This window comes from Erpetoichthys calabaricus, chromosome 5, assembly GCF_900747795.2.
Source record: "Erpetoichthys calabaricus chromosome 5, fErpCal1.3, whole genome shotgun sequence".
In the NCBI taxonomy this organism is placed as follows: Eukaryota; Metazoa; Chordata; class Cladistia; order Polypteriformes; family Polypteridae; genus Erpetoichthys; species Erpetoichthys calabaricus.
In genome coordinates, this window is record NC_041398.2 from 190,889,461 (window position 1) to 190,916,485 (window position 27,025).

Genomic DNA, 27,025 nt, shown 5'->3' on the forward strand with positions numbered 1-27,025 from the left:
GCCTATTCTAGGTAGATTTACAGCTGTGCCAGACTCTTTCCGCTTCTTTTTTTTCTCACGGGGAGGCAATCTCTATTGTTGTAGCACTGGATACAAGGTAGGAGCCAACCTTTGATTGTATGTGTGCTTCAATGGAGTGGTGCTCTGTTCTTTTCTCTTCATACTCACTAATCTGACATCTATCAAGATTTTCTGTTTGTTGTTACATGACTGAGGAGTCCAGTTCTTAAGGCACAAATTTTGGGAGAGTGGGATTGTGTCTCAGAGCCACCTCCACAAATCTGGATATCCTCTCTTTCCTTCCCTTGTTATCTTTTGTCACCTCAACAAAGATGTGATCAGTCTTAAAGTGAAGCATCTCTTGTTGAGTCACAAAGAACCATAGCAGAGGTTACATGGCAAGAGACTTCCAGCTAGTGATGCTGATCCAGACCTTTGAAAGGTTATGTTTGAACTGCTTCCTCTGGTCATGCTCAGTTATCTGACCATGGTCCAGCTAGTAGATGGGCATTATGATATAGACCTTTGCTTTAGTGTGGACACTAGGATCAATGCAATGATCATCCCATTTGACACAAAAATTATGCTATGACTATGGACCTTCAAATTTCCAGTTCTGTGTTCTTTTCCAATTTGCAGGTGCACAGGTCTTGAAGACATTATAAGTATGAACGCTCTTAACACAGGGGAAGCCTGTATCCACACGATTTGGACAGGCCAGAGATATTTATCCCATGGAATGTTACCACTATTGGTTATTTTCAAATTACAACCTTTTTCTGTCATCCCAGCCATTCAGAAAATATATTCTGTACATCTCATATTCCACAGTCTGCCACTGAGGACTTCAACTCTAGTGTTGGATGGCTGTTTGACTGGAACCAAGCCTGTTCAGTACTGGTAACCCTGACAGGAGTACAAGACAGCATAAGGTAGTTCAGATTCATCCTGACAACTAAAATGAAGTGTGGCAGAATAAGTAGACACTTGGAATTGATCCAGTTGTAGAGATTTTGTGTGAGGGTACATTGGGATAACCAGGCTTCGTAAGCTTTGGCCCACCCTGACAAGAATACAGGGGAGAGGAAAATACAGCAATAGAGTTCACAAGCTCTCACAAGCCTCACCACAGGCCACCATATTAGGGAGGATGCATGTTCCTTCACTCACTCCTGTAGGGCCAGATGACATGAAGTGAAATCATGAAGAGAACATACAAACTCCACACAGATAGTAAAAAATATGGACAACTCCATGTTTTGTGGATTGAGCCTAGAATTCTGGAGCAATGAGGTAGCAGCATTCTAGGTTTCATGCTGCCGTAGTCAAATGTAAAATGTTGCACCCAAACCACAGGGTCTTGAAGGCAATTACAATATATATTATTGCAGATTAAAGAGCTGGTTCTGGTTTGTCGTACATGGACGTTAAATTGAACAGCTGGGGTTTCACCCTTGGAAAAGAAGTGAGATTCATGTGAGTCATCCATGGATATTAGGTTGAAGAGCTGGAGGGTGATTTGGGAAAATAAGGGTCTGTTTGCCAAAGATTACTTAAGCCACCGACTTCCAACACCATCGGCTAGTTGACAAAATGTGGTCCCCTGAAAGGCTTCCCTTGGCAGCCACCTAGTTTGCACATATGGTAGAGCCTCCCCTGGCAACACCAACACCAACACTAACTACTGCAGGGCCATGCCACCCTACTTATACCAGAACAGTTTACAGATGCTACTTAATCTTGCATGCACATTTTTAGGATGTGGGAGTGATCAAGAATACCTGGAGAAGACCCTTCTGGACAAGGGGAGAATATGTGACCTCCACACAGGTGATGAACTGGCTTGGACTTGTAGCTTTGTTAGTACTGATGTTATCCACTGTGCTGCTTTCTTTCATAATACACATATTCATCTATGTTCATCTGCATAAGTTACAAGTAATGTAGAGTAATGTTCCCTAAATCACTAAAGAGTCATGAATTGTGAAGTGTATAAAGTGTACAGTATATATAGTGTGGCGAGCGGCTGGGGGCGGTTCCCAGCCGGGACGCCTGGAAGGACCGGTAGAGGAACTACACCTCCTCCGGACCACAAGAGGGCAGCCGCCCTGGTTGGTATGGGGACCATGGGAACAGAGCTTGGAAGCTCAACCCTATAGGGGCACGTGGTCACCACGAGGGGGTGCCCTGATGCCTGAAGAGCCTTGGCCATCAGCACTTCTGCCAAACCCAGAGGTGCTGGTGGAAGGATACCAGGGACACTGGGACCGGATGCTCAGCTGGCATTTCCGCCACACCTGGAAGTGCAGACGGAAGTTCATCGGGAGGCACCTGGAGCACGTCCGGGTGAACATAAAAGGGGCCACCTCCCTCCATTCGATAGCTGGAGTAGGGTGGAAGAGGACAGAGCTCGGAGAAGAGGAGTGGAGGTGGTCGGGAGAAGAGGCATTAGAGAGAGAGGCCTGGGCTGAGGGTGATTTGGTGCAGGGGCACTGGGTTATGCGTGTGCACTTGTAAATAGAAAATATGAATAAATGTGTGCTTGGGTATAAAACATCGGTGTCTGCCTGTCTGTGTCCGGGCTGCTTTCCACAATAGATTTTAAAATTCTCAAGTCATTTCAAGGCAATTCCAGGCAATGTTAGAGTAAAGATGTAGAAGTTTATTGGCTCACTCTTGGTCTCCTTCCAATATGCAAATTTCCTGTGTTTCAAAGAGCCAACCAGTGAGTCTTGCTGTCTGCGGAGGTGTACCCTTTCCAGTCTGGAATGCATTACTAGATCCTCCCTCCTTGGAAGCAAATGCTCAGCACCGTGCTTCAGTGGATGAAATGAAGCAGTGTTCAAAATTGTAAAGCTGTGGACGGTCTCTTCAGCTCAGGCAATCAAAGACAAAACGTGACGGGGAGAGTCCGAGCCTGGGGAGATGGGGGTGGTTGGATTCTTACAGTTTTTCCCTATGTAGCCCAGGACTTATCATTTTCATTGGATATACAGTAACTTCTTTCAGCCACTTCAGCCATGCTTCCTTTCCTTGTAATAATTCTTCCAGGTATGTTGGTCCTTGGTTTTTCTTGTTAAAAGTAGCACATGTCTTACTGTCAGCCTGGGAAGTCATCACTCAATCTGCCTTTACTTTTTAAAGTTACAGAAGACATGAACATTTGTATTTCACCACAGTTCTTCTGTACAGCAGATGAAATATTAAAACTGTCATCTGGGGATATGTTAAGCTTTTTTTTCTGTCTTCATTCCAGTTCTGCTTCCTCTAAGAGCGCAGCAGCTGTTGCAAGGATCCTGCACTTTTGAGGGCAGCACTTGTGGCTACTCCTCCGACCCTGCACACTTGAAGTGGTCTCTCAATACAGAAGGTAGGAATTTTATCAGGATATTCCACATAAGGGATACTATCAGTTCTGTCTTTTTTTTTACTAAGTTTAGTTTTTTTTGTAACTGCTAAATAATTAACAGTTTCAAAGTTTAAGATTTAAATAAATTAAACAATGTTCTTCCTATCAAAAGAAAATGAAGGAATCCATGTAAAATTAGGTGGTATGGCGGCACAGTGGTTCGCACTGCACATCACTGGCTAAAGAAACTTTAGTTTGATTCATTTACTGTTTGCACAGACTATTTTGTTATCCCCATTGTTCACTTAGGACTTCATAAGGTATTCCAGTTACACCCTGCGCTCTCAAACTGGTCCAGTTGCACTGGCATTGGAATGGCCTGCTATCTAATGGCCTGGGATCCTATCTAATAGCAGAAGGTGTAACTAACTGTAGTGAAAACTCGAAAATGTGCATCTAGAACTTGGATGGATGGAAAAATGTTTTTGAACAGAATTTTGCAAATTAAATATCCTGAATGCATTGTTAACAAAGATGCAGGGAAGCAGGGCTTAGGTAGTCAATCAAATACTCCATTTATTGGTAGGTTGAAGAGATTGGGCATTTTGTGGGGTGGTAGGCACAGTGGCCATCACATCTGCAGGCTACAACTTCAAAGCACACTCCAGCCTCTGTCTGTATGGAGTTTATACATTCTCTCCATGTGTATGACTAGGGACCTGCACATTTGTGGTCCTGTCCTCTTTGCTACATTGCCTATTGCCATTGGTCTTGAAAAGAGTATAAGCATTAAATCTCTTAACGTGCTGGAGCCCGCATCTACACAATCTTGGTCCAAGACCCAGATCCAGTTCATTGTTACATTGCAGCTATTTAGACAATATACTGTATATAGCTCCAGTTATCTGATTTGCCATTGAGGATGTGGCTGTTAGATCGCTGTTTAACTGGAACCAAACCTGTTCACCTCTGGTGACCCTGACAGGAGTACAGGACAGCATAAGGTATTCCAGTTCCATCCAAGACCACTCAAAAATAAGCCTGTCAGGTTAAGTAGCCTCTTGAAATTGGTCCAGTTGCCCATACTATAGGTGTATATGTGACGGTGCATTGGGATGGCCTGGCTTCCCATCCAAGGTTAGGTCTTAGCCAATAGCATAAGCTTTGGCTCACCACAACACCATATTCAAAACTGTATCCAGAACATGAATGGATGAAAAAAGCAAATGTTTTTTGTGAGATGAAGTTTGCAATTATATACAGTATAGTGGACACATTGTGAGCTAAGATGCAGGAAGCAGGGCTTTGGTAGTCAACTACAACAACAACAACAACAACATTTATTTATATAGCACATTTTCATGCAAATGATGTAGCTCAAAGTGAAGAAAGAGAAAAAAGACAAAATAAATAAGAAAATAGAATTAGGGAACACTAATTAACATAAAGTAAAAGTAAGCACAGTGGCCCTGACAGCTCCAGGATACAGACATGAATGTTCTCTCCATGTATTCTCTGCATTTCTTCTCCAGGTAGAGGTGACCCGTCCTCACTCAAAATCCAAAAGTTACAGGGAAGTCTAAATATCAAATCTTAACTGCAATGTGAATGTGTGCGAGTGTTCCCAGCAATGAACTGAACCCACAGCTGGACAAAGCAACTATCAGAATTATTGGAAAGTATTGCATGGTGGGATTTAGGTGTTAGGTGAGATAAAAAGGGTTGGAGAACATGTTTTTGAATGGTTTTGAACATTCACTGCATCTTTGTCCTTCTCTTTCTTTCATGTGGGAAGGTGCCTGTCCCAAAAACAACATACTTCATCCACCCTCCCCTCTACAAGATTGGATATTAGAGGGCAAATCCTCCATTCGGCTCCCATTGTCAGACTCACCCATTTTCTTTTCCATGGACCAGTGGTCATATTTATAAAATTAACTCTAGTGAATAAAACATAATGAAATATGTCTCAGTAGACAGAAAAAATGATATTTTAAAATATTTGTTTTATAGATTACATACATTTTAAAGTGGAAGCACATGCTACAAGTAAGGAAACCACCTAGTTGGCACAAGACAGGGGCCCGGCTCAATGAAAAACCCTCCAGAAGCCGAAATGTAACTGAGTGAGTGGTCGCTGTCAAGAAGCTCCTCTAAATGTCAGTTTGAAAAGGCAGGAGCCACCAGCAGTGACAGAACCTGGCAGAGGAGGGTGCATTCTAGAATGGAATCATGCTGGAATAGCATATGGAATGAGAGTTGCTGGGGTCCTCCTAGAAAGTAGGCATCAGCATGCTGTGGGGACGCCAGAGGAGAGAGGATATCACAGAATGTACCTGAACTGCATGGTGGCATGGAAAAGGTGCAATATAAATAAAATTAATTATTATTATTATTATTATCAAAGGAGAGTGCAATGCCACAGAAAGCTAGCAAAGCTTCCAGAGTTGGCTGCACATTGACCCTGGCAGGGGCAGGCGGCCTTACTTTTCAGAGGAGGCCAGTAAGGGCTAACAGTAGCCAACACTAGGTGACAACTCAGAATACCTCACTGATGTTGTGTGACCCTTTTTAAAGAAATACTCCTATGAAAAATGATCATTTGTACATCTGTTACTTACCCTTGTTGTTTGTAGTGATTGCACAGAAAAACGTTTAACCTTGTATAATGGTGAATAGGGATCACAAAACTCCAGATACAATGGGCTGCAATGGCAACCCAGCTTGAACAACAAACTGTAAACAATACTAAATCATTGGCAACAAAAATTATTTACTCATGTAGCATAATCCAGATGTTATGTGCATTGGTGTATGCTTACAACATTCCAACCACATGAAAGTCTGGCCAGCAGCCATACCACCAGCACCTAAAAACCAGTCATCCACCTGAAGCTAAGCATGTTTGGGCCTGACCAGTACTTGAATGGGAGACCATCTAGGAAAATCTTGGGTTGCACCTGGAAGAGGTGTTGATGATGCCAGCAAGGAGCTCTTACCCTGTGGTCTGTCTGGGTGTGGATCCCAATGCCCCAGTATAGTGATGGAGACATTGTGCTGAAAAAAATTAGCACCATCCTTCAGATGAGATGTAAAACCAAGGTCCTGACTTCCTGTGGTCTTAAAAGATCCTTGAGCATTCTTCGTATCAGTAGAGTGTTCGCTGATCTCCAAACAGTCCATCAATCCCTGGTCTTGCTAGCCCCCTAATAAACCCCTGTGACTTACTGGCTAACTACAGTATCTCTTGCATCCCTTCACTAGTTAATAGGTAAAGTGTGGGAAATGTACTGGCTCAAAATGGCAGCCGTCACATCATCCAGGTGGATGCTGCACATTGGTGGCCCTCCACTCTCTCTCAGCCCTCCACTGAGTAGTGAGAAAAGTTCTATATAAATGTAATATCTATTTTTTTTAAATTTTCACTCAAATATTGTTCAAATAAACCACTTCCAGGAAACCCTCTTGTACAGGGCAGAAGGGTAATTGCCTATTCATTGGCTACCATCACGTACAACTAGAGATTAAAAGTCAAAGAAAAGCAAGAAAAAACCTCATCAGGAAGAAAGTCTGGCATGTATGGTGCTCAACCACCCAAGTCAGGCTCATGTCATTCCTCTTTTTAGATCACTACATTGGCTCTCTATTGTAGCATGTATCAAGTTCAAATCCTTTTGCTTGCCAATGGGGTCTCTATCTATCTATCTATCTATCTATCTATCTATCTATCTATCTATCTATCTATCTATCTATCTATCTATCTATCTATCTATCTATCTATCTATCTATCTATCTATCTATCTATCTATCTATCTATCTATCTATCTATATTGTGATGGATGGCTGGCAACTCAACCCAGCCGGGACACCCAAAGAGTAGAAGGATGCGGGAAGGCAGCTACTTTGGGGCACTGCCTTCCCCAGGATGCTAGATGGCGATTTCCCTGCAGTATAGCGGTGCCCTGGATTCCTGCAGGGCACCCTGGGATTTGGAGTTTGGCTTCACAGCCCTGCTAGGTACCATGGGTGCCACCAGGAAACACTGTAGGAGGACTGTGGAACTTGTATCTTATCCATAGCCCGGAAGTACTCCCAAGTCATGAGGACAGAAGCCACAAAGTACTCTTGGGCAGAAGAAAATTCAAGTTCTCTATCTGACCCAAAAGTGCTGACAAGTCACGTGATCGGAAGGATGTGGCACTTCCGGGTCAAGGACTGTTTAAAGGACTGCTGTGAACCCAGCAAGTGAGCCAGAGTCGGGTGGAGGTGGACAAAGCTGTATTGTGCTATTGTGCTACTGTTCTATTGTGGTTGTGGTGCTTAAGACACTGTCACTATGAAGAAAAGTAATTAAACTACTTTTTGGTACTTTTACTCGGTATCCAGAGCATCTGTCTGTTGGGGTTAACGGGGCAACAGCGACCCCTAGTGCTTACAATATATACACTCTATATATACAGTCGACCCTTGATATATGACCGGCCTGACATGCGAACAACTTGGTTTACGACCAAAATTTTTGTTTTGAATTACGACCAACGTCTTGTGTTATGACCCGAATGCGGTCACGTGTATACGCTTGTGTGATTGTAAACAAACAGCCAAGAGCGTTTGTAAGCATCAGTCGGAGCCCAGATACATGTGTTTGTGGACGTAATTTCGGTCAGTGAAGTGATTTATATAATTTATTTCGATAATTGCTAAGGAAGGAAGAGCAGGTAACAAAGGTAAAGAAAGTGATCACAATGGAAACAAAGAAGGAAATTGTGTGGAAATATGAGAGTGGCGTTCATGTGACCGATCTCACTAATATGTACAGCATGTCGAAATCCACCATCTCAACAATTTTACAAAGAAAAGATTTCTATAAGGAAGCTCCATCCAAACAATAACCACCTCCCATTTCATTCTCCTCCTCCTTCCTTCCTGCAAGCCAAAGATGTCAACTTAAATGGTGAGTACAGTATGAAATTGTTGTTTCTGGTAGGCTAGGCACTTTTTATAACTTTTTGGTTAGTTCATTAGAAAAATTATTGGTGTTTTTGGTAAATTATGCACATTATACAACCCTTTTTATTAAAAAAAGTTAAGTAAGTGTTGCTGTGGGCGGTTCAGAACATATTAAGGGCATTTCCATTATTTCTTATGGCAAAAATAGTCTTGACTTACAACCAACTTGAGTTACAACCAGCCCTCGCGAACAAATTGAGTTTATAAGTCAAGGGTCCACTGTATATATATATATATATATATATATATATATATATATATATATATATATATATATATATATATATATATATATATATATATATATACTGTGTATATATATATATATAGTATATACAGTATATATATATATATATATATATATATATATATATATATATATATATATATATATATATATATATATATATATATATATATACTGTGTGTGTATATATATATATATATATATATATATATATATATATATATATATATATATACTAGCTGTAAAAACCCGTGCTCCTACAAACTATTGAAATGGTCAGAAAAAAACTGAAATGCAGAGTTGACAGTTTCATTTTGCAGACATGCTCGCCCCCCTTGTCTATCAGTGGCTAAGTGAGTTTCTTTCTCATTTATCTTTCCTCTGAGGTTTCACTTCGGCGGTGGAGTCGCTTTCTTTCAGCTTCATGCTGTAGCCTTGCACTTACGGACCGCCACACACTTCTGGGCCGGACAGACAGACACACACACTTCCATGCGTAGACGTTTATATATAAGATGTATATATGTATGTATTTGTGTGTGTATATATATATATGTGTATATTTGGAGACACTTCTGAGATCCCATGCTCTTTCTCGACTACTCAGGTCTGCTGTTGAACCTCTGGATGATGAACACCTCTGCGTGGCATCAAATCTCTGTCCTGTCTCTTTTCATGTGTAGTTCCTAGCTGATGGAAATGAGCAGTCCACCTCCATTAGAAATTTTGACTTCCTCAATGTGTTTAAGAAGCATTTGAGGACTCCCTTGTTCTGCGAATTTGTGTCTTACTGATGTTAGCTATTAGGTTTTGGAACCCAGGAATTGTAACTCCTCTGCATTTTCCTCTGATCTCTTCAGTGGTGATGATCAATTTTGTAAACTTGCCCTGCAACATTTGTTCCCCAACAGTCCTCCAGACTGACATTTACTTGATTATGTTGAACTCCTTCGATAAAAGCATCTGTTCAGCAAATAAATGTAAAGTACAACTTGTATTTGTATGCATACATAGTGCTTTAGTAAGCAGAAGCTCAATTTACTGTTGCACTTACACAAATTACTGAAGAAAATCAAAAGGTTTCTTAGTCATCACCACATACAATATGGAGTAAATAAACGATAAAAATACATAAACTCTCTAGTATTTCTTTAAGTCAGACAGTCCTGAGGTTTAAAAGGCTACTCAAGGCTCAGGGGTAAAAGGGCATGAGGGAAGGGAATATTGCAGAAAGACAGTGCTGGCATGGTGGTCCATTTGCAGGATAAGACAACCTTAGACTATGGAAGTGATTCCAAGGTTTAGCTTAAAACTGCCCTTCAGATGTTTAGAGTTTTAAAGCTGCTGTGGAGCAAAAGCTTACTGTTCATGAGAAAGTGGAGCAAAAAAGGAGGAAGATGAAATTAGATTTGCATTTGTGTGGGGTGCATATAGGGTTTTGCTTTTGTTCTGCCATTTCCTTTGTTGCTTTTGTGTTTATTTCCCTTGTGTAACATGTTTAACTCTCTTTGGTATTATTCCTGGTGTGGAGAGATTCCCAAAGAGCATTATCAATTGTACATAAACTCAGTTAAGCTTTGTATTGTGCAGCAAATAGCCTCATGCCTGAACAGACTTGGGGTGTAAAAATAAAATCCATGCTCTACAGTCGACTTTTTGGACCTTTTAAAATTGTTTTTTCATTCTGTCCGTCTCAACATTACATGACAAGCCGTCGTACTTCTGGAGATGTAACTGTACAGCTTGTTTCTATCTGTTTATTTTTTATTTCTGACCAATGTTAACATGCATTAACTTTAGAATTGGTAACACATGCTAGACGGTAAGTGAAGAGAAGCTGGGCAAGCGCCATCTCTGTGGAGCTCTAGCCTGTCACTTTCTTTTATGTAAATATTTTGGCCATTTGTCTAGGGAAATAAAAACATCTTTTATTTGAAGTCATCTGTGTTTTATTCCACTTTTTAAGTAGCATTAATTCAGGCAGGAATCTATATATATAATTCACTAAGCCGCCGCCAGAGCAAGCAAGACACCCATGAAAGCACGTAGGAAGGGGCGTGGATTCACTAAGCCGCGGACAAGTAAGACACCCATGGCGCATGCCGGAAGGAGCCACACACACCAACTCTAAGACCATTGGATACGACGACAACTCGCAGAGCCACGCCCACCAACTCGGACGCGACGACTCAGAAAAAACGCCGTCATTTATGTTCGTCTGTGCTAGAGTACACATGCACCTCTAAGCCACATTGACTTTTCGGTATAATTCACTAAGCCGTCGACAAGTAAGACACCCATGGCACATGCAGGAAGGAGCCACGCCCACAAACTCGAACAGCTCATCAAACACATACTCACTCGCTTTGGTCTGTGCTGTGGTCCAAATCCAGCTGTGAGCCACGTTGACTGTTCATTTGCCCTCCATGGCTACCGCTTCAAATGTATTTCATGGAAACAACACTTCTTTCAATGTTATAGAAATTCCTGCATCAGGTAACTGTTTGTTTCTATCAGTCAAGTTTTTCTGGAAAAATGTCATTGACGAAACTGTTGCTCTCAAACTTCGCAACATGGCTGACTTTCAGCAACACTTCCATGCCCCTCGCTACGCTGTGAGCGCAGTGATTATTTATTTAAAAATGGCCTTTTGAAGGGGAGCTGTGGATCCGCTATACCACATGAACACGTGTGACATTGTTTTCCTTTTATTTCTGATCCCGTCGAGCAGATCAGACACCCAGGCAAACAACACTGAATAATCAATAGCTGCAACTACTTTGTCCGCCCCAACTCCTCACCTGAGTCGGTTTCGTCTGTGTTCAGCAGTGATTCCCAATCTCGGTTCTGGTGAACTCCTGTGACTGCAGGGTTTTGTTCCAACCAGATTCCTAATCATTAATGCCGGTGAAACTCATCCGGGATAAATCGGTTTTTCAAACGCAGCCATGTAGCAGATTAGCTGGATGTAAATAATCCAAGATGAATGCGCGCCCCAGCACTGAGTGAAAAACCAATGTATATTGAGTCTAGAAAACATGATCAGCAAGTCTTTGATAGGCTGCAACAAAATGATGAAAGAACGGGCGCATTTTTTTCACACAAGCTGTGTGTGTGGGTGGTAGTTAGTTAATTAGTTGCTCGAAAGATTTCAAGATTTAATATGCACAAGCAGTAACACTGCAAAAGCAGCCCAAACCAGAAAGGACGACTGGCAAAAAGTGGCCGACAAATTAAACATGTGTACATTGAACTTACTGAAAGCAGCGTTACGGATTTTGCAAATGTTCATTTTTTTCCCTCTGCTTAAAAAACATTAAAAAAGTGGCGTGATTATGCAGCGTATACTACACCGCGGGTTGGTATGCAGCATATTAAACAGTTTGTTTGTCGCAGATAATTTGCCTTTTACATTTACATGAAGACAATTTCCTGTTAGATTGGCCTTTGCGATGACAATTAATAAGGCACAGAGCCAAACTGTTCAGCCATCAATAAATAATTATGCGGCGTATGCCTGCAGGAACAAGTGCAGCGAGCGAGAGAACGAGCGACACACACACACACATACAGGCGCGCGCGCGAGAGAGAGAGTGCTGGACTCATAAGAATAATAATACTTCATTACATTGATATACCAGTGTTTTCAGTATTCAAAGTGCTATCCACACAGGGAGGAACCAGGAAGCGAACCCAAAATCTTCCAGAGTCTCCTTACTGCAAAGCAGCAACACTACCACTGCACTACAAGGCAGTTAAAGAATGCACCGGGCTCGATTTTGTTTTCACTTCTGTTTACAGCGATCGGGTCGTTGTGTGCATTATTGCAATTTTACTTTTCTTGGTGCCTTATTACATTATGCCTTATTACATTACGGATGTTTCACATGTTCATTTTTTTCCCTGTGCGTAAAAGACATTAAAAACGTGTTTCTCAACTGTGACTCCAGAACAACTCAGTACGCAAGCTATGTTAAGCGTCAACAACGAAGACTCGCTACACCTTAATGAACAAGTGCTGAACCTTATCCCTACCAACAAAGTAACTTTCACCAGCGTGGCCTCTATCATCACAGACGATCCCGCTTTCAGTCACGGACAATTGTATGTTGCTCTCTCCAGAGGTCCATGCTTTTCATTCACTCACAGTGGTATCCATAAAACCCAACCCATTTGGACAACTGTGTCGTTCAGGAAGTGTTCACCCATCAATACATAATTATGTGGCGTATGCTACGCCGCGGGTTGGCTAGTAGACTTATATTTGTCTAGTTCTTTTTTTCTCATTTTTGTGACACTTTGGTCAGTCAGCCTTCAATTATTATTATTATTATTATTATTATTATTATTATTTTTAATTACTAATTTGACTGTCACCGTTATCTAAGGCATCCTACAACACTTGAGATACAATTGGTTACATTTCTTTCATTTTTCCAATTGGAATACATGCAGGTGAAGTGACTTGCTCACGGTCATGCAGTGTCAGTAGCTGGATTTGAACCCCCAATTCTGTGTGACCAATCTTTCTTTCCACCTCATTGGCAGCTGGAAGACCATTACTTGGGATGTGTCATCACAAAACTCATATCTTCATTTTGAAAAGGCTGGAGACCCTGTGTTAAACAGATTTTAAAATGATGGATCGCTGAAGATTTCAGTGTACAGAATATTATTGGTGCTTTTTTTCCTTGGCTTTGTGATCCAAAAGTACACTTATAGAAATTGTGGGTGCATCAGGCATCAGAACCCTGCATGTGATTTAAAATGGGACAGAAACAAATATTAAAAATGAACGGAAATTTGAATGAACTGGGATGAATCCTTATAACGTATGGGCAACTGGTATGTTCTTTAAATAGTCTTGCGTTTCCTAAATATTTGAGTGATATATATATATATATATATATATATATATATATATATATATATATATATATATATATATATATATATATATATATATATATATATATATAAAACTGCCTTGTAATTTCCCGATTTATAATTGAGACATGCAGTAAACGTCTTTGACATTACTTTAGCTCTACTTTTATCCTATTATTTTCAAAGACTTTCAGTGGTTAGGGAGAGGACTTTAATTGCAGTGTCTTTAAGAAGCCTTTGTAATTAGTGCCATTGTATGCCTGCTGGGAATCTCAATAGATAACAGTTGAAAAAGCTACAAATTTGGATGTGCAGCATAAGCTTCAGGAGAGAAAGATAGAGCAGTCCATGCTCTATTAGTCTCATAACTGAAAGTCAGTATGACAGCAGTGCTTTCCTTAGGGTCAAACAAGAATACTTCCGTGGAGTTTGTGTGTGTGTGCATGTGTGTGTGTGTGTATGTGTGTTGCAATGCACGACTGGTTTTCAAGTCGGGGTCTGGTTATCTCTCTATTTAGGCTGCAAAAAGAAAAAGAAAATTATCATTTAGAGCTAGTAGGCAAGTGAGATGGATTTTTTTTGTTACCGCATGTGCCGTATCAGTGCCCACCAAGTCAATTAGAACACATTATCAAGTGATAGCGAGGGCCAATAATGCATTAGAGTGGCCAGAACAGAGAGCTTAGGCCTATCAGAAATTATGAACAAGGAGAAAAACTCATACTGATCATTGAAGTGCACCCTTATGTTTGAGTTTGAATAGACAGAGCGGTGGAATCAGTGTGCCCTACAGAATAAATTAATGGGTTAAGCACTGTATCTTAAACACAAGGCTCTCTTAACTAATTCATTTAATTCATAATTGTTAAATGAGTACATCTTAATAATTGTAATACACTTCTATACATGTTAGTAACCTCGAGATGGCATTAGATTAATTTTTGGACACCATGGTGAGAGATAGAGGTCATGGATGACTCTCAGGCACCAGGCATCCAGAACGGAGAAAACGCTTCCTAAACAAACTGTATAGGTTACAGATTTTGCCTTGCTTTACAAAGATAATCTGTTCCTGAAAACGCATTTGTAAGGTAAATGTTTGTAACATGAATGCATAATTACCATGGATTACACATTCCCTAGCCCCAAAAAGAATTTTGTTGTTGCTCTTAACAGCAAGATATATTAAAATGGACACAATCTGTTTAACATAAGTCATAAAAACAAACTGTAATATGACATTTTACTTCATTTAATACTGTTTATTAAGGCTGTTTTAATATGCTTTATCACTTTAAGTTTCAAATTCAAAGGAATGGGTTTTAGATATTTATTTTAATTTTCCAACTATTTTGAAATTAATGCGAAAAGATATGCGAGCAACACACATGACAAGTTGATTAAATCACGACACATGAATACTGCTTCTGCTGTGAGAATGACAGAGACAAGGATTGCAACAACATCAAGATATGCTCCAAACTTTACTCCATGTTTCAGGATGAATGACTACAAAGATGATCTGGGCCTCACATATAATGCCTTGCATAGAATTCACACTAAAACATGATGTACGGACAAAATTAGAAATGTCTGTACGCAAAAAAAATAATTCAGATGCATAAAACTGTGCGTAAGCGAAGTTCTACATATTTTCCCTTTATAAATCCAAATTAATGTGAATTTTAACACACATAGATGAGCCTATGGCCCCACCATGACTCCTCCAAGAATTCTTCCTATTTGAATATACAAATCAATATAAATGACCCCTTCCATTCAATGTTTTGTTAAAAGACAATTGCAAAAGCACATATAAAAAAGAAGAATTTTATTGTGAAATGGATGCCTTGCTCAGTGACGTGGAGGCAAGGAAACAAATACTATTTGGTGGCTTAAGCAGTGGTATAAGCAACAAAAGGAATCTGAACGAGTGGCACAATGTGGTGGAGGCATTGAAAAGCTCAAGTTCAGAAAATTGCACTGTGCCCGAAATAAAAAAAATGGTCAGATGTCAAAGTCAATGTGAAAACACAAGTCGTAGCCCACCATCTGAGTGGTAACACCACTGGGGGAGTTGGTGGAATTCCGGGGCTCACACTGTTTGAGCAGCGAGCTGCACATATATATCTCACCACAACATTAATGAGATGCATTTTCTCATCACTGATAATTTTCATATTAACAGAGTAGAAGTTAAATAAACAAATTTATTCTCTGAAGGCGCCTTTATATCTATGTGCATGCAGTTCACCGCTCCGATTACATCTGGTAAACCAAACGTTGCTGCGAATTGCACTTTGATGTTTGCCTGTTCAACCACAGTGTATGGAAATCTTATATATGGATGAGTAGTGGATAATATTATTCTATACAGCTGGCATGGCACAACTCAGTGATGACTGAGAAATACCCGATCAGGCAGCCATTTCACATTTTCACTCCTGTGGCTAAAAACCCAAGAGTGGACAGAACTTGCAAAGGATCAGGTAGAGCACAATTCCTCAATGTCTGCCTTTGTAAAGCCAACCCCAGTTCAGCACACAGCTCCAAGAGGATAGCTTTTGGAAATCTAAATCGACTTAGAAGCCAGTCATCATCATGGAACAAGAAATCAGTATGATCTCTAAATATGTGCTTTCTTCTAATACTTCCATTTGTGATGTCTTCTAAAAATGGTAAATCAGCCATGGTAGTTGGAATAGTTTGGCAATTCAATGCACCATTATATTATTACAGAATGATTACAGTCAAGTGCCTGAAATTTGTAGATGACATGCAACTCCTTTCGATGTATTTAATACAGCCTGCGTCATGGATGCATGGATGTATAAAAACAAAAGGGAAACCACAATGAAATAGTAGCACTGCTTTGACGCTAGGTTCTGTCCATTTTCAAAACCAAGCAGAATCGTACATATGCATGGTCTAAGGCAGCTATGTAAATGTGTGTAGCGGTACACCAAGTTTAGTTTATATACATCTCGATATGAGCATGGAAACGGGAATATGCAACATCTTGTGATGATGCGGGTTCGCTGCATGCTCCTGTCTGCTGTACGGGAGCCCTTAACCCGACACCGTTGGTAATGTTACCGATGAGCTAAGCAGTGAGGCAACAACATAGCAAGGGGATGGTGCAAAAGTGTCAAGTGCTTTTATTTAAAACAACAGAACAAAAACAATGTCCAAGTAATTAAGTGCAATGCTTCCAAAAAGAATCCTTAAATAAATAATCCATTAAAACAAACGTGAAACTGTGGAGGTTAAAATCATTAGAAAACGTCTTCTAAAAAAACAACGAGGTTAAAATAATGCAGGAAGCATTCCTTTTTAAAAAACAACAACAACAAGCCCGGAGTCTCCTTTCCTCTGGCGGCTCCCTTGCTTCACCTGTCTGGGCCCTGCAACAGGAGAGTCGCCCTCTCAGCAGCTGACCTTCTCCCCACTGTCCTACTGTTCGGTTCACCTTACCGATCCCTGGCTACGGCAGGCCCCGCCAAACAGTGACTTGGTATTCCCCAATGACCAGGACTCTCACGCTGGAGAAATCCACATCCCAAGTCCCGACTCCCGCTGCCTTCTGCGGCCTTACGCGGAGAGTCATCCGCTCTTCATCACTGGTCACTCCTGCTACATGATCACTAAGCAGGAGTGACCACTACTACTACTCCCGGGTGTTGGCCCAACACCCAGGCTTCCTGCACAACTGCATGCGCGAGCCTGCACTCGCTCGCTCGCTCTCCCACACCGGCTTACTCTCTCCACTTCCTGCTTTCTCCTGCAACCTCCGTTCTTTCTCCTTCCTTTTCTTTCATTTCTCCCCTAGCGGGCATGGTAGCTGTAGCTGTAGCAAATTAGCAGCCCTAGGAACAATCACGGATGCGGGCGGTCTCTCACCTGTGCACTTAGGTGAGAAACGCCCACACCGCGAATCGCCCTGAGAACCACTTCAGCCATACAAACACCACGCCCCCTCTCTAAGCCGTGAGCGCGGTGATTATTTATTTTAAAATGGACCTTTGATGGGAGCTGGGGACCTGCTATACCACACATCTTATGTACCATTTATACATAAGGCCCCTGGTGTCAGAATAAGTGCCATGCAGTTGAACAATTTCCCTGATTCAGTACTTATATCTATAAAAATTCACCTTTGTTGTTGTTTGCAAGACTGAAATATTAATAAACGACTTTCTTTGTTTACAAGAATTTTCTTAAAGAGATTGCAATTTAAGGGACTGACCCCTAACATTGTATAAAAACGCCATATTGACCCCTGGTTAGGATAACTGTTATTGACCTGTTTATGCCATTTATAAAAATGTATTTTCCAAAATAACTTACAAATAATTAACAAACAGTGAAAAAGCAATTTCTTATCTGTTCTCTATTGCAAAATAAATCAACCCAGTTTTTGTATTTGTCACTAATGTTGCACTTGGACTTTCTTTTAATCAGATTTCCAAAGGGCTCAGTTATCTGCTGTGGTGCCCGGCGGGTGTCCATGCCCGGCCGGGACGCCTAGGAGGAGTGGAGGAGGGCTTGTGCCTCCTCCAGGACACGAGGGGGCGTCCTCCCTGGTTGTATTGGAGGCCACGGGTACAGAGCTTGGAAGCTCTACCCTGTAGGGGCCCGTGGCCACCGCCAGGGGGTGCCCTGATGCCTTGGGGACCCTGGACCCCAGCGCTTCCGCCACACCAGGAAGTGCTGGGGGGAAGAGAAGAGGGAACACCCGGAGTGCTTCCGGGTACACAGCCGACACTTCCGCCACACTGGGGAGTGTCGGTGGAAGATTGCCGGGGAGCACCTGGAGCACATCCGGGTGTAGATAAAAGGGGCCGCCTCCCTTCAGTCAGAGTCAAGAGTCGGGAGGAAGAAGGATGACGTCAGGAGGAGGACAAGAAGGCGGCCTGAAGAAGGCATTGTGTTGTGGCCAGGACTTTGGGGTCTTTGGGGCTTGTGAGCACGGTATGGACAATGTAAATATTAATGTAAATAAACGTGTGTTGGGTGACTTGAGCGTGTCTGCCTGTCTGTGTCCGAGCCAGTCTCCACACTGCCTTTCATGGCATACATTTTACCTAATTCAAAGAGTTTAATAAAACATCTAAAAAGAGCATTCAGTCAGATTGACCTGTATAAGCTAAGTTATAGCTCTTTCACTTTTTCTTGCAGGACTGCATTTTTGGTTCATGGGCCTTGCTTGCGCTTCAGAGTGAGTGTGATTCTAATGTGAAAATGAAATGTTTAGTTGCTATGATTACATTCTTGAAGTTATAGACAATGTAGAAATGTATGCTAAAGTGTATTGTTTGAGAACTTATATATCTAAAACTGTGTGACTAAGGCAAAACATTCAACCCACTGTTTCACAAAACTTTCTTTAATAGTTCCCTTATCGATCAGAAAAGTAGACAAAAATTGTGCTTATGGAGGTGAGGTTGCAAAGTAAAAACTAGTATTTGTTGTGTTTCTCATTTACAGTATTTGTTGTTTCCTGTCATATATCAGCCAGAGATCATCCCCGGTTGGAGTTCTAATTCATGTTCATGTCTCTTTTCTTCAGTCTTGATTCTTTTATTTATGCTATGTACATCATTCTTTATTTTTGATTTTGTCGATGTATGTAAGCTGCCTTTGTTATGTTCCATATGTTTAGTGAGTGGTCCAACCTGTCAGTCGCTAGCAGGAACTGCCCTCTACCTTATAAATCCGGAGGGTCTTCCACAGTTCCTAGCAGTTCATTTCGATTGTGATGGAGAGTTGGTGAGCTTCTGTTCTACTGTGCTTTGTAATTTTGTCTGGATTCCTTTCCATTTTGCTTTGTTCTTTTACTTGACCATGGATTGTGTTTTCTTTGAATTGCTCTTGCTTGCAACTCCTTTTTGTCTTGTGTGCTCTTCAGAGCTTCATGTACACACAGAGCATATTTGTGATAATAAATCTTTTATTTTACAAAGATTCTGTGTGGCCCTTTTTATATCTGACTGGGGTTTTTGGCAGGATATACCCTTATAGTGGGACTATTTGGATTTGTTTTTGGGACTTGTGTGCTTTGGGACTCCCAGTCATAAGACTTCCCTTCTGTTTAAAGAGTGATTTTATACCGGAAACTCTTTACTGCAACAGTCACATTTAATGCAATACTCAACCTAAAAATGATCATTTTATATTACTTGCCCCATGTAGTTTTGCTTTGATTACAGAGAAAAAAATATAATCTAATGTGTTCATGCAAAATGAGAAAGAAATATTTATAATATAATAAATCAATGGTGGCCAGCACTGTACAATGGCAAACAATGTGAAAAATGTCCATGGCAAAGGAAACAAATTCTCACATTAATTGTAACACATAATCCACATGTCCATTACTGTTACCAAGTCTTTGCTCAAAGCATGCAAAACTAATGCATTTTTACTAAAATATTCTAAGTTACTTCCAGAATAATCAGTGTACAACATAAAAAGGAAAGACATAACCATAATACTTTTTAATTGAAGTTGTATGTTTCCCCCTCATTCACTGGTCAAGCATCCTGTCTTCAGGATATTTTTTTTTTCATTTATACATAAAAGTTTTTTCATATTGTTTGCCACTTCACAACAGTGGTCACCATTGCTTTCTATTATATCATAAACTTTTTTCTTTGTTCTGCATGAAAACATGAGATTAAAATTTTGTCTCGGCCATTACGACAAACTACATGGGGTTAGTAACATATAAAAAATATAATTTTGTGGTGGAGCATTCTGATGTTCAGAAACAATTCTTTACAAAATTCTATGAAATTATAATTTTGAGAACTTAAAATAAACATCCCTCACTTAGCAAAGACAGTAAATAGTTCAATAGTCAAATGTGTACTGCCTGAATTGCAAGGGAAAAATGCTACATGCCATACTGTCCTGGAACAAAACAAGAAATGCTCAAAAATACATCCAAGTAATGGTTTTTAATTAAGTAATTAGGTAAATATGGGATAAACACTGTCTCAGTCCTGAAGACTCAGACAGCAATTTTATAATATATAAAATCATTTTAAAGTCCCTTCTTCTTTAAAGATCCCAAATTACAGTAGGAAAAGGATCTCCCAACATTTCAGAAATGGAGCGGAAGGCACGTATGCACAGAATTCACTCGAGCTCCATATACACAAAGCATTCAGTTGTTCGACTTAAATTTTTTTAACAAGCACATCTATCTTGTTTAAAATTGTCCAAAAACATTGCAATCAAGCTCCAGCCTCACTAGGCCACATATTTTGGGTGTGTACCAAATTAACATCATTCTGGACAAGCATTTTTAAATGCCTATCAGACTGCCGTAGTGTCACAATCCCTCCTAACCCATTAACTGCTCTGTTTGGTGGACTCCTAGATGGGTTTAAAGTGGAGAAGGACAAACAAAACTGTAATTGCCTTCACTTCACTATTGGCACATAGATTTATCTTGCTCAACTAGAAGAATTTTGACCAACCTCTGTTAAGTCAGTGGGTAACTGATGTTATATCCTATTTGAAATTGGAAAAAAAAATCAAATTCTTTCTTAGTGGATCTTTTCAAAACATTTTAAAAACCTGGCAGGATCAAATCAATAATATTTTCAATTAAGCAATTATATTGGGGAGAAGGACTCCTTTCCTCTTTACTACTCTCAGTTTTACTTTGGCTGTTGGCCTGTCTCTTTTTCATGGGTGAGGGTTGAATTGAATTTAATTTAGTTTTGTTAAGTGTGACTTGGTTTAATGGAATGTTACATGCTTTAAATAAATTCAATTAAAGTTAAAAAAATATATATGGGATAAACACAATGAGGTATGTATGACTTTTTACACTTGGTTCCCTGTTTATTATTTCACGTTACACAGACATCTGTGTTGGGCTAACTGGTGAGGCCAAACTGGCCCGCTGTTGCCAGCATTGTGCTGATACCCCATTCAAGACTGGTCTCTGTAATCCGCAAGAGCCTTTCAAACAAAACGTTTGAAATCAAGGATTTAAATTGTGTATTGTTTTTGTTGTTTTGCACATGTTTTATTTTTATTATTATGTTGTTTTCAGAATTCTCACGGTCATCACCATTTCATGTCTCCATTGCCTCAACATGACTATCTCTTGCTAATAGCATGGTGATCAAAGTGACACTTCACAATGTCATCTATGCCACCAGCATCTAAGATTGTGGATAACTAAACCAAACTCTGTTGTGCTGTGCTAGTGGTTTTGACTTGGCCCTCTCTCTTCTTGGCTTAGATTTTGTGATCACGGTTAGGATTTGGTGTTCTCGGTGGTTTGAATTAGCTACTTTTGATCTTTTTGTGCAATTTACTGATATGGCTTGTCATTTTCATTTTGGCAGAACAGGAGAAAGCAAGTGGTTGTTATTAAATTGCAGAGGCAAAAAGTACAAAAAAACTCCAGAAAAAAAAATGGTGATTTTTAGAGATTATCAGAAAATACCTAGATATTAAAAGGTGCAGGGAAAAGGTCTCATGCAAAACACTGTTAATGGACAACAACAAAAAACAAAACACAAACTAGTAGGCAGAAACATGGGCAAAACAAACATATTTCTAAGCCAGTAAAAGCCCTAATATTATTTAGAAATTCCTTTCCCAAACTACAACAGATTTTATTTGTGTTCAGAAATGGTGCAACACAAGGAGGTCAACAACAGCAGGCTACCACAATAAATAGGGAGGGGCCTAATGACACAATATGCCATGTGACCTCTGTGTACTGGCAATGAGCATAGTGATAATAAACAACATGGCTGCAGCCAAGCAGAGACATCCACAAAATGGAGGTGACCATCGCATAAATGAAGCTTCAATCTGTTATCAATAGAATAATGACACATTTTAATAGCAATAAAATAAACATTTTATATAAATCAATCAGTTCTAAAAATCAAACTTATTTTACTGTTGTCAGGAACATCCTATACATTTATAGGGTTAATTGCCCTGGTTGCTTTTTCCTGCTCACACTGGCATTCAAAGGCCACTTCCCAGATGAGTGGGCTCTAATAGTAGAGCCTTCATCAGTACCCCTGTGCCATATCAGGACTCTTTTTACCCACAGCAGGCCCTTGCTATACAGGTAACTTGTTAACTATGCCTTAAATTTGTTATTAACAAAAAAACTCCTGGTACAAAAGCACATGGGGGCTGTGCAGGAGTTTTCCTAGAGTATCTTTTTTCTGTGGAGAGTGCTGGTAATTGGAGTTGCTGATGGTTTACAAAATGAGTCATTGTATGTTTTTCTTTCCTGGCTGCTAACTTTCCTGCTGTATACCCCGGCTGAGTCATTCACAGAGATTAAATTATGTGGTGTGTACAAACATGAATACAGTAAGTTTGCACTTGAATAGATGCAACCTCTACCATGATGACAAAGAAATATTTGCAACAATTTCTTCTACTTCTGATTAAAAATGATGCTTGAATACATAATAATTTTTCTCTAAAATGCAGGTAGTACTAGGGTGTTGTACAGTGTTAGCCATTATGATTGTAGTGAGAAGACAAGCAAGAGGACACCTTTAATTGGCTTACTAAAAAGATTACAGGGGCCTGAGTTGCCTCGAAAGCTTGCATATTGTAATCTTTTAGTTAGCCAATAAAAGGTGTCATTTTGCTTGACTTCTCACTCTAAAATGCAGGAACATTGATGATATAGCAGCCTATCAAAACCTTAAAGAGGTTATCATCAGCTGAGGGATCACACACATCCACAAACGAAATGATGGCTTGGGGGGTTTGGCATCTGGGTCACCCCTTTTAATAACTAAGAAGTTGCACAAAATAAAAAGGTGCATGGTGGTGTGATTAACAACAAAACATAGGTAGACAGCTTTGCCTGGTCAGGTGATTTAAGGCTGTGTAGAGCAGTCACAGATTGCAGCTTAGTCTGGCGGTCAGCTCTTCCCAAAATGAGACCACCCCTTCTAGGAGTGTCTCGGCCTTATAGTTGAATGGGTGGGGTCAGCTGATCTTACTGGAAAAAGAGACAATACCATCAGCAATAGAGCCCCCTTGTGTCCCGAAGGGGTAATGCTTACCTCTGATGAGCCTGGAAGGAGACCCTCTGATGCACATGCGTGACAGTTTATTAGTATGCACAGCTTTTGACTTTTTACCATTTTCAGGTCTATCTGAAGTTATTAATAATACTGCGTTGATTAATGTGTGACAAGATGTGTTTTTAATGAGTTAATTTATTAATGGATTTTTGCAGGTTTATTGCATTTTCCCAAAAGGTTAACCATCACTGGTTAGCAGCACGTATGTGAGCGCATTTGACTGCCAGTTTTAGTTAAATAATGTGAAGCAGTGTGTATTTAATTAGCATCAGTTGGGGTTGCCACAGTGTAAAAGAGGTCAGGGTAGGTGTTCAGATGGGGAAAAATGGAAGAAAGGGAAAGATCAGTTTGGGGTGTAAACTGATCCGAGATTGTCAGGGCAGATGGTATTGACTTTACTGAGCTTTGTGAAGAGCAGTACCGATGTCTGTTGAGGAGTCCCGTGGAGAGACTGATTTCAAGTCTGCTGGCTTACTTATAGAGAGCAGAGATGTAGGGTGGAGAGTCGCAAAGGAAGGGGAAGCACATGTTCATCATTCATACCTGGTTAATACATTAATAGGTCTGGCAGGAAGTCCTTCACAGGACACACTTACACCCACATCTGCAGGGTCTATTAGCATACGCACCATTTAGCATAAAACACTCAACTTTCGTATGTGAATTAAAAAAAAAAACTAGAGGCCTCAAAGAAAAGCCAACTGGAACTGAAGGGGAGACATTAAACTACACAGGTAGTGCCTTGTATTTCAAACTCAGGACTCTGTACAAACCATTGGACTATTATGCTGCCCATAAAGGAACTATTTTAAAATAAATAATTAGCTGTGTTTCCTTGCCTCATAATACAGGAAAAAAATGACATCATCTGTCAATGAAGAAATCGGCCTTCTACTTACAAAGATCCATGCAGTTACATTGCAGATCACCACTTCTGTGTTTTATTTTATTCTCCTTGTTTCACAGTTCGGTTGTCCCGCATGTTTTTTTTTTTCTGCTGAATGTGAATTACCAAGAGATAGATCTTTAACCAGAGGCCTCCAGGTTGTCAAGTACAACTGTTTAAATTAGACACTAAAAATAGTGGTAAGCTTTGCATTTTGTGCCAAGCCAAAGAGAAATAGGATGTTGGATCTGAAGGCAGCAGATTCTTGATGCTAGTATAAATAATCTCGTGCAGAAAGGCAGGCTGTGCGTATGGCCTCTGCAGAAGGAGATTGAAAGTGGAGTCGTGCCAGTGAGATGAGCCAAATGCTATAAACCCTGTGTCCACCTCACCGATGACCTGAGCAAGAAAGATAAAAACAATCTGCTTGATGTTCTGTTAAAAGCCAATTTTACACACCAAAAAGCATTGCTGATGTTTTTAATTTGGTTTCCAAGGTAACGTAATAGCGATCTTATTTTAAAGCTCTCTTTTGTGGAGGCGTACAGACAAAGTTTTGCTGCTTTAACTTCATATCGTTCTCGGTTCAAAGCAGAAAATTATCCAGTGGAATGGAACATTTTTTTGTGGTGGTTGTACCACAGCTGGTACACTGGGAAACCCTAGCATGAGCAGCCATCCCCCAACCTATGCTTTCTGTTTCCTTATGTTTTTATTTAATTCTGAGATGCTTTTAATTTTCAGCGTAGCCTGCATTCTGGTGTCAGTGTCTGGTTAGGTACTGCAGCTGGATTAGTCATCAGATTCATTCGGATTTCTTTGTTGGGTAGGCTTGCAAAAGAACACCCATAAACTAGAACCAGAACAATTAATGAAAAAAATCATGAAAATAAATGAAATTACAATCATCATTTTGTAAATCGCAACACCCTGAAGAACTAGCTCCAAAACCACTGGGCTATCTTCCTCTAAAATTCTGCAATGGATAAAATAGGTTAAAAAATTGGATGCGTAGACAAAGCCCTCAAAAAAGGTACTACTGTAGTTTATATTTAAAAAATAACCATTAAAAGTAACTTCTTTATTTTCTTGTACTGAATAGCTTCAAGGGATTTCCTTGATTTTCTTTGCCACTTTTCCCTTTTTTGTGCACTAAGCATTATATTACGTGGAGCTGTCTGTATAACCTTAAGCCATGAGAAGAGAAATCCCAGCTGATTGTGATTAAAGCCTGACTAGACTCTCAGCCGTCTGCTACACTAATTTTCTAAAGAGTGACACAGCTCTTTTTCCACTGCCTCATGGATAATACATGATTTTAAGGCACATGGATTTTAAATATCTGCATATTACAGTGCAGTCTCACAGTAATAGCCTTAATTAGGTCAAGGTTTGTGCTGACAGCTCATGTTTGCTAGCCGTCTCCATGCTGATAGCATTACCAGAGGCTACTGTATGTGTATTTTACAATCTTTGTTTGCAAACCATAGAAAAATCTGCCAGGCGGTTAGTTTAGTTACACGTTATCAGATCTACATGCACTCCAGCAATGAGAGCAAACTATTCAGAAAGCTAGGAAGGTAGTTTGAAAATTCTACAAAAATGCAAAGAAGATTGTTTAGAAGATGAAGGTGAATACAAACTTACAGAGAATACTAACATGGTGCTTTGTGTGGGCACCACCAAGAACAAGCAAAACGAAAATTATTTCTCAGCATCTCAGCAGCTCATTCATAGAGGTGTTCTCAGTTACTTAAAGTAGCTTTGAAGTGATATTATATGGAAGACCTCAATATTCATTGCCATTTGGTAGCTTGTGAACCTGATGCTTTTCACAAGGTTCCCCATCAAAGGTTTCTCCAGAGGCTGAAGACTTACAGCCGGTACTTCTGTAAATACTGTAAACTCTATTAATATCTTTATAGTGTAGAGGGCCTTCAATATGTTTAAGGTAGGTGATCTGAATTTGGGCACTTAAAAGTGACAGTGATAATGTAGATACATTTTAGCTGATCTCTCCTAAGAATATTAAAAGCTGACACAAGCAAAAGCCCAGCGTATCAAGAGCAGGAAGCTAGACTTACAGCCTACAAGTAGAATGATCTCTCATTCATTTTACAGAATTGTTTATTGTAATACAGGGTTGAAGGGACATTGAACACTACGTCTAATGCAGTTTTTTCATGTTTTCAAATAAATGATTTTCCAGGGCTTTACTGAATTAGCTGCTCATATCATGACAACATCCCTGCACGCTTGGTGAATTCACTTCTAGGATTTCTTGCAGATCACTCAGTTCTCCATCAATCACTTATCTGACCAATCCTGTAACCAGTTTTGTGAACCCACTTTATTCATAACAGGGAGCTGAAATCTATTAAAGCAACAGTTGTGTATTTATTGCACAGCATGGCGTCCCTCACCAGGCACACATACATGCAAACCCAAACTCAACCATTCAGTGACAATTCTAATTTGCCAGTCAACATTTCTGCTTGTTTTTAATCCGTGAGAGAAAATCAGAGTCCTTAGAGAAATTTTCAATTGAAAATAAC

At 40.1% G+C, this 27,025-nt stretch overlaps 1 protein-coding gene across 1 annotated transcript in view; it reads left to right on the forward strand.

Moving 5' to 3' along the window:
• Positions 1–2,811: 2,811 nt before the first annotated feature.
• Positions 2,812–27,025, forward strand: part of mamdc2a (MAM domain containing 2a) — a 142,210-nt gene continuing 117,996 nt past the window's right edge. The window contains exons 1-2 of the mRNA XM_051927784.1: positions 2,812–3,051; positions 3,257–3,370. Of these exons, the coding sequence (XP_051783744.1) occupies positions 3,021–3,051; positions 3,257–3,370 (145 nt within the window). The 5' untranslated portion in view covers positions 2,812–3,020. The remainder of the gene's footprint in view (positions 3,052–3,256; positions 3,371–27,025) is intronic.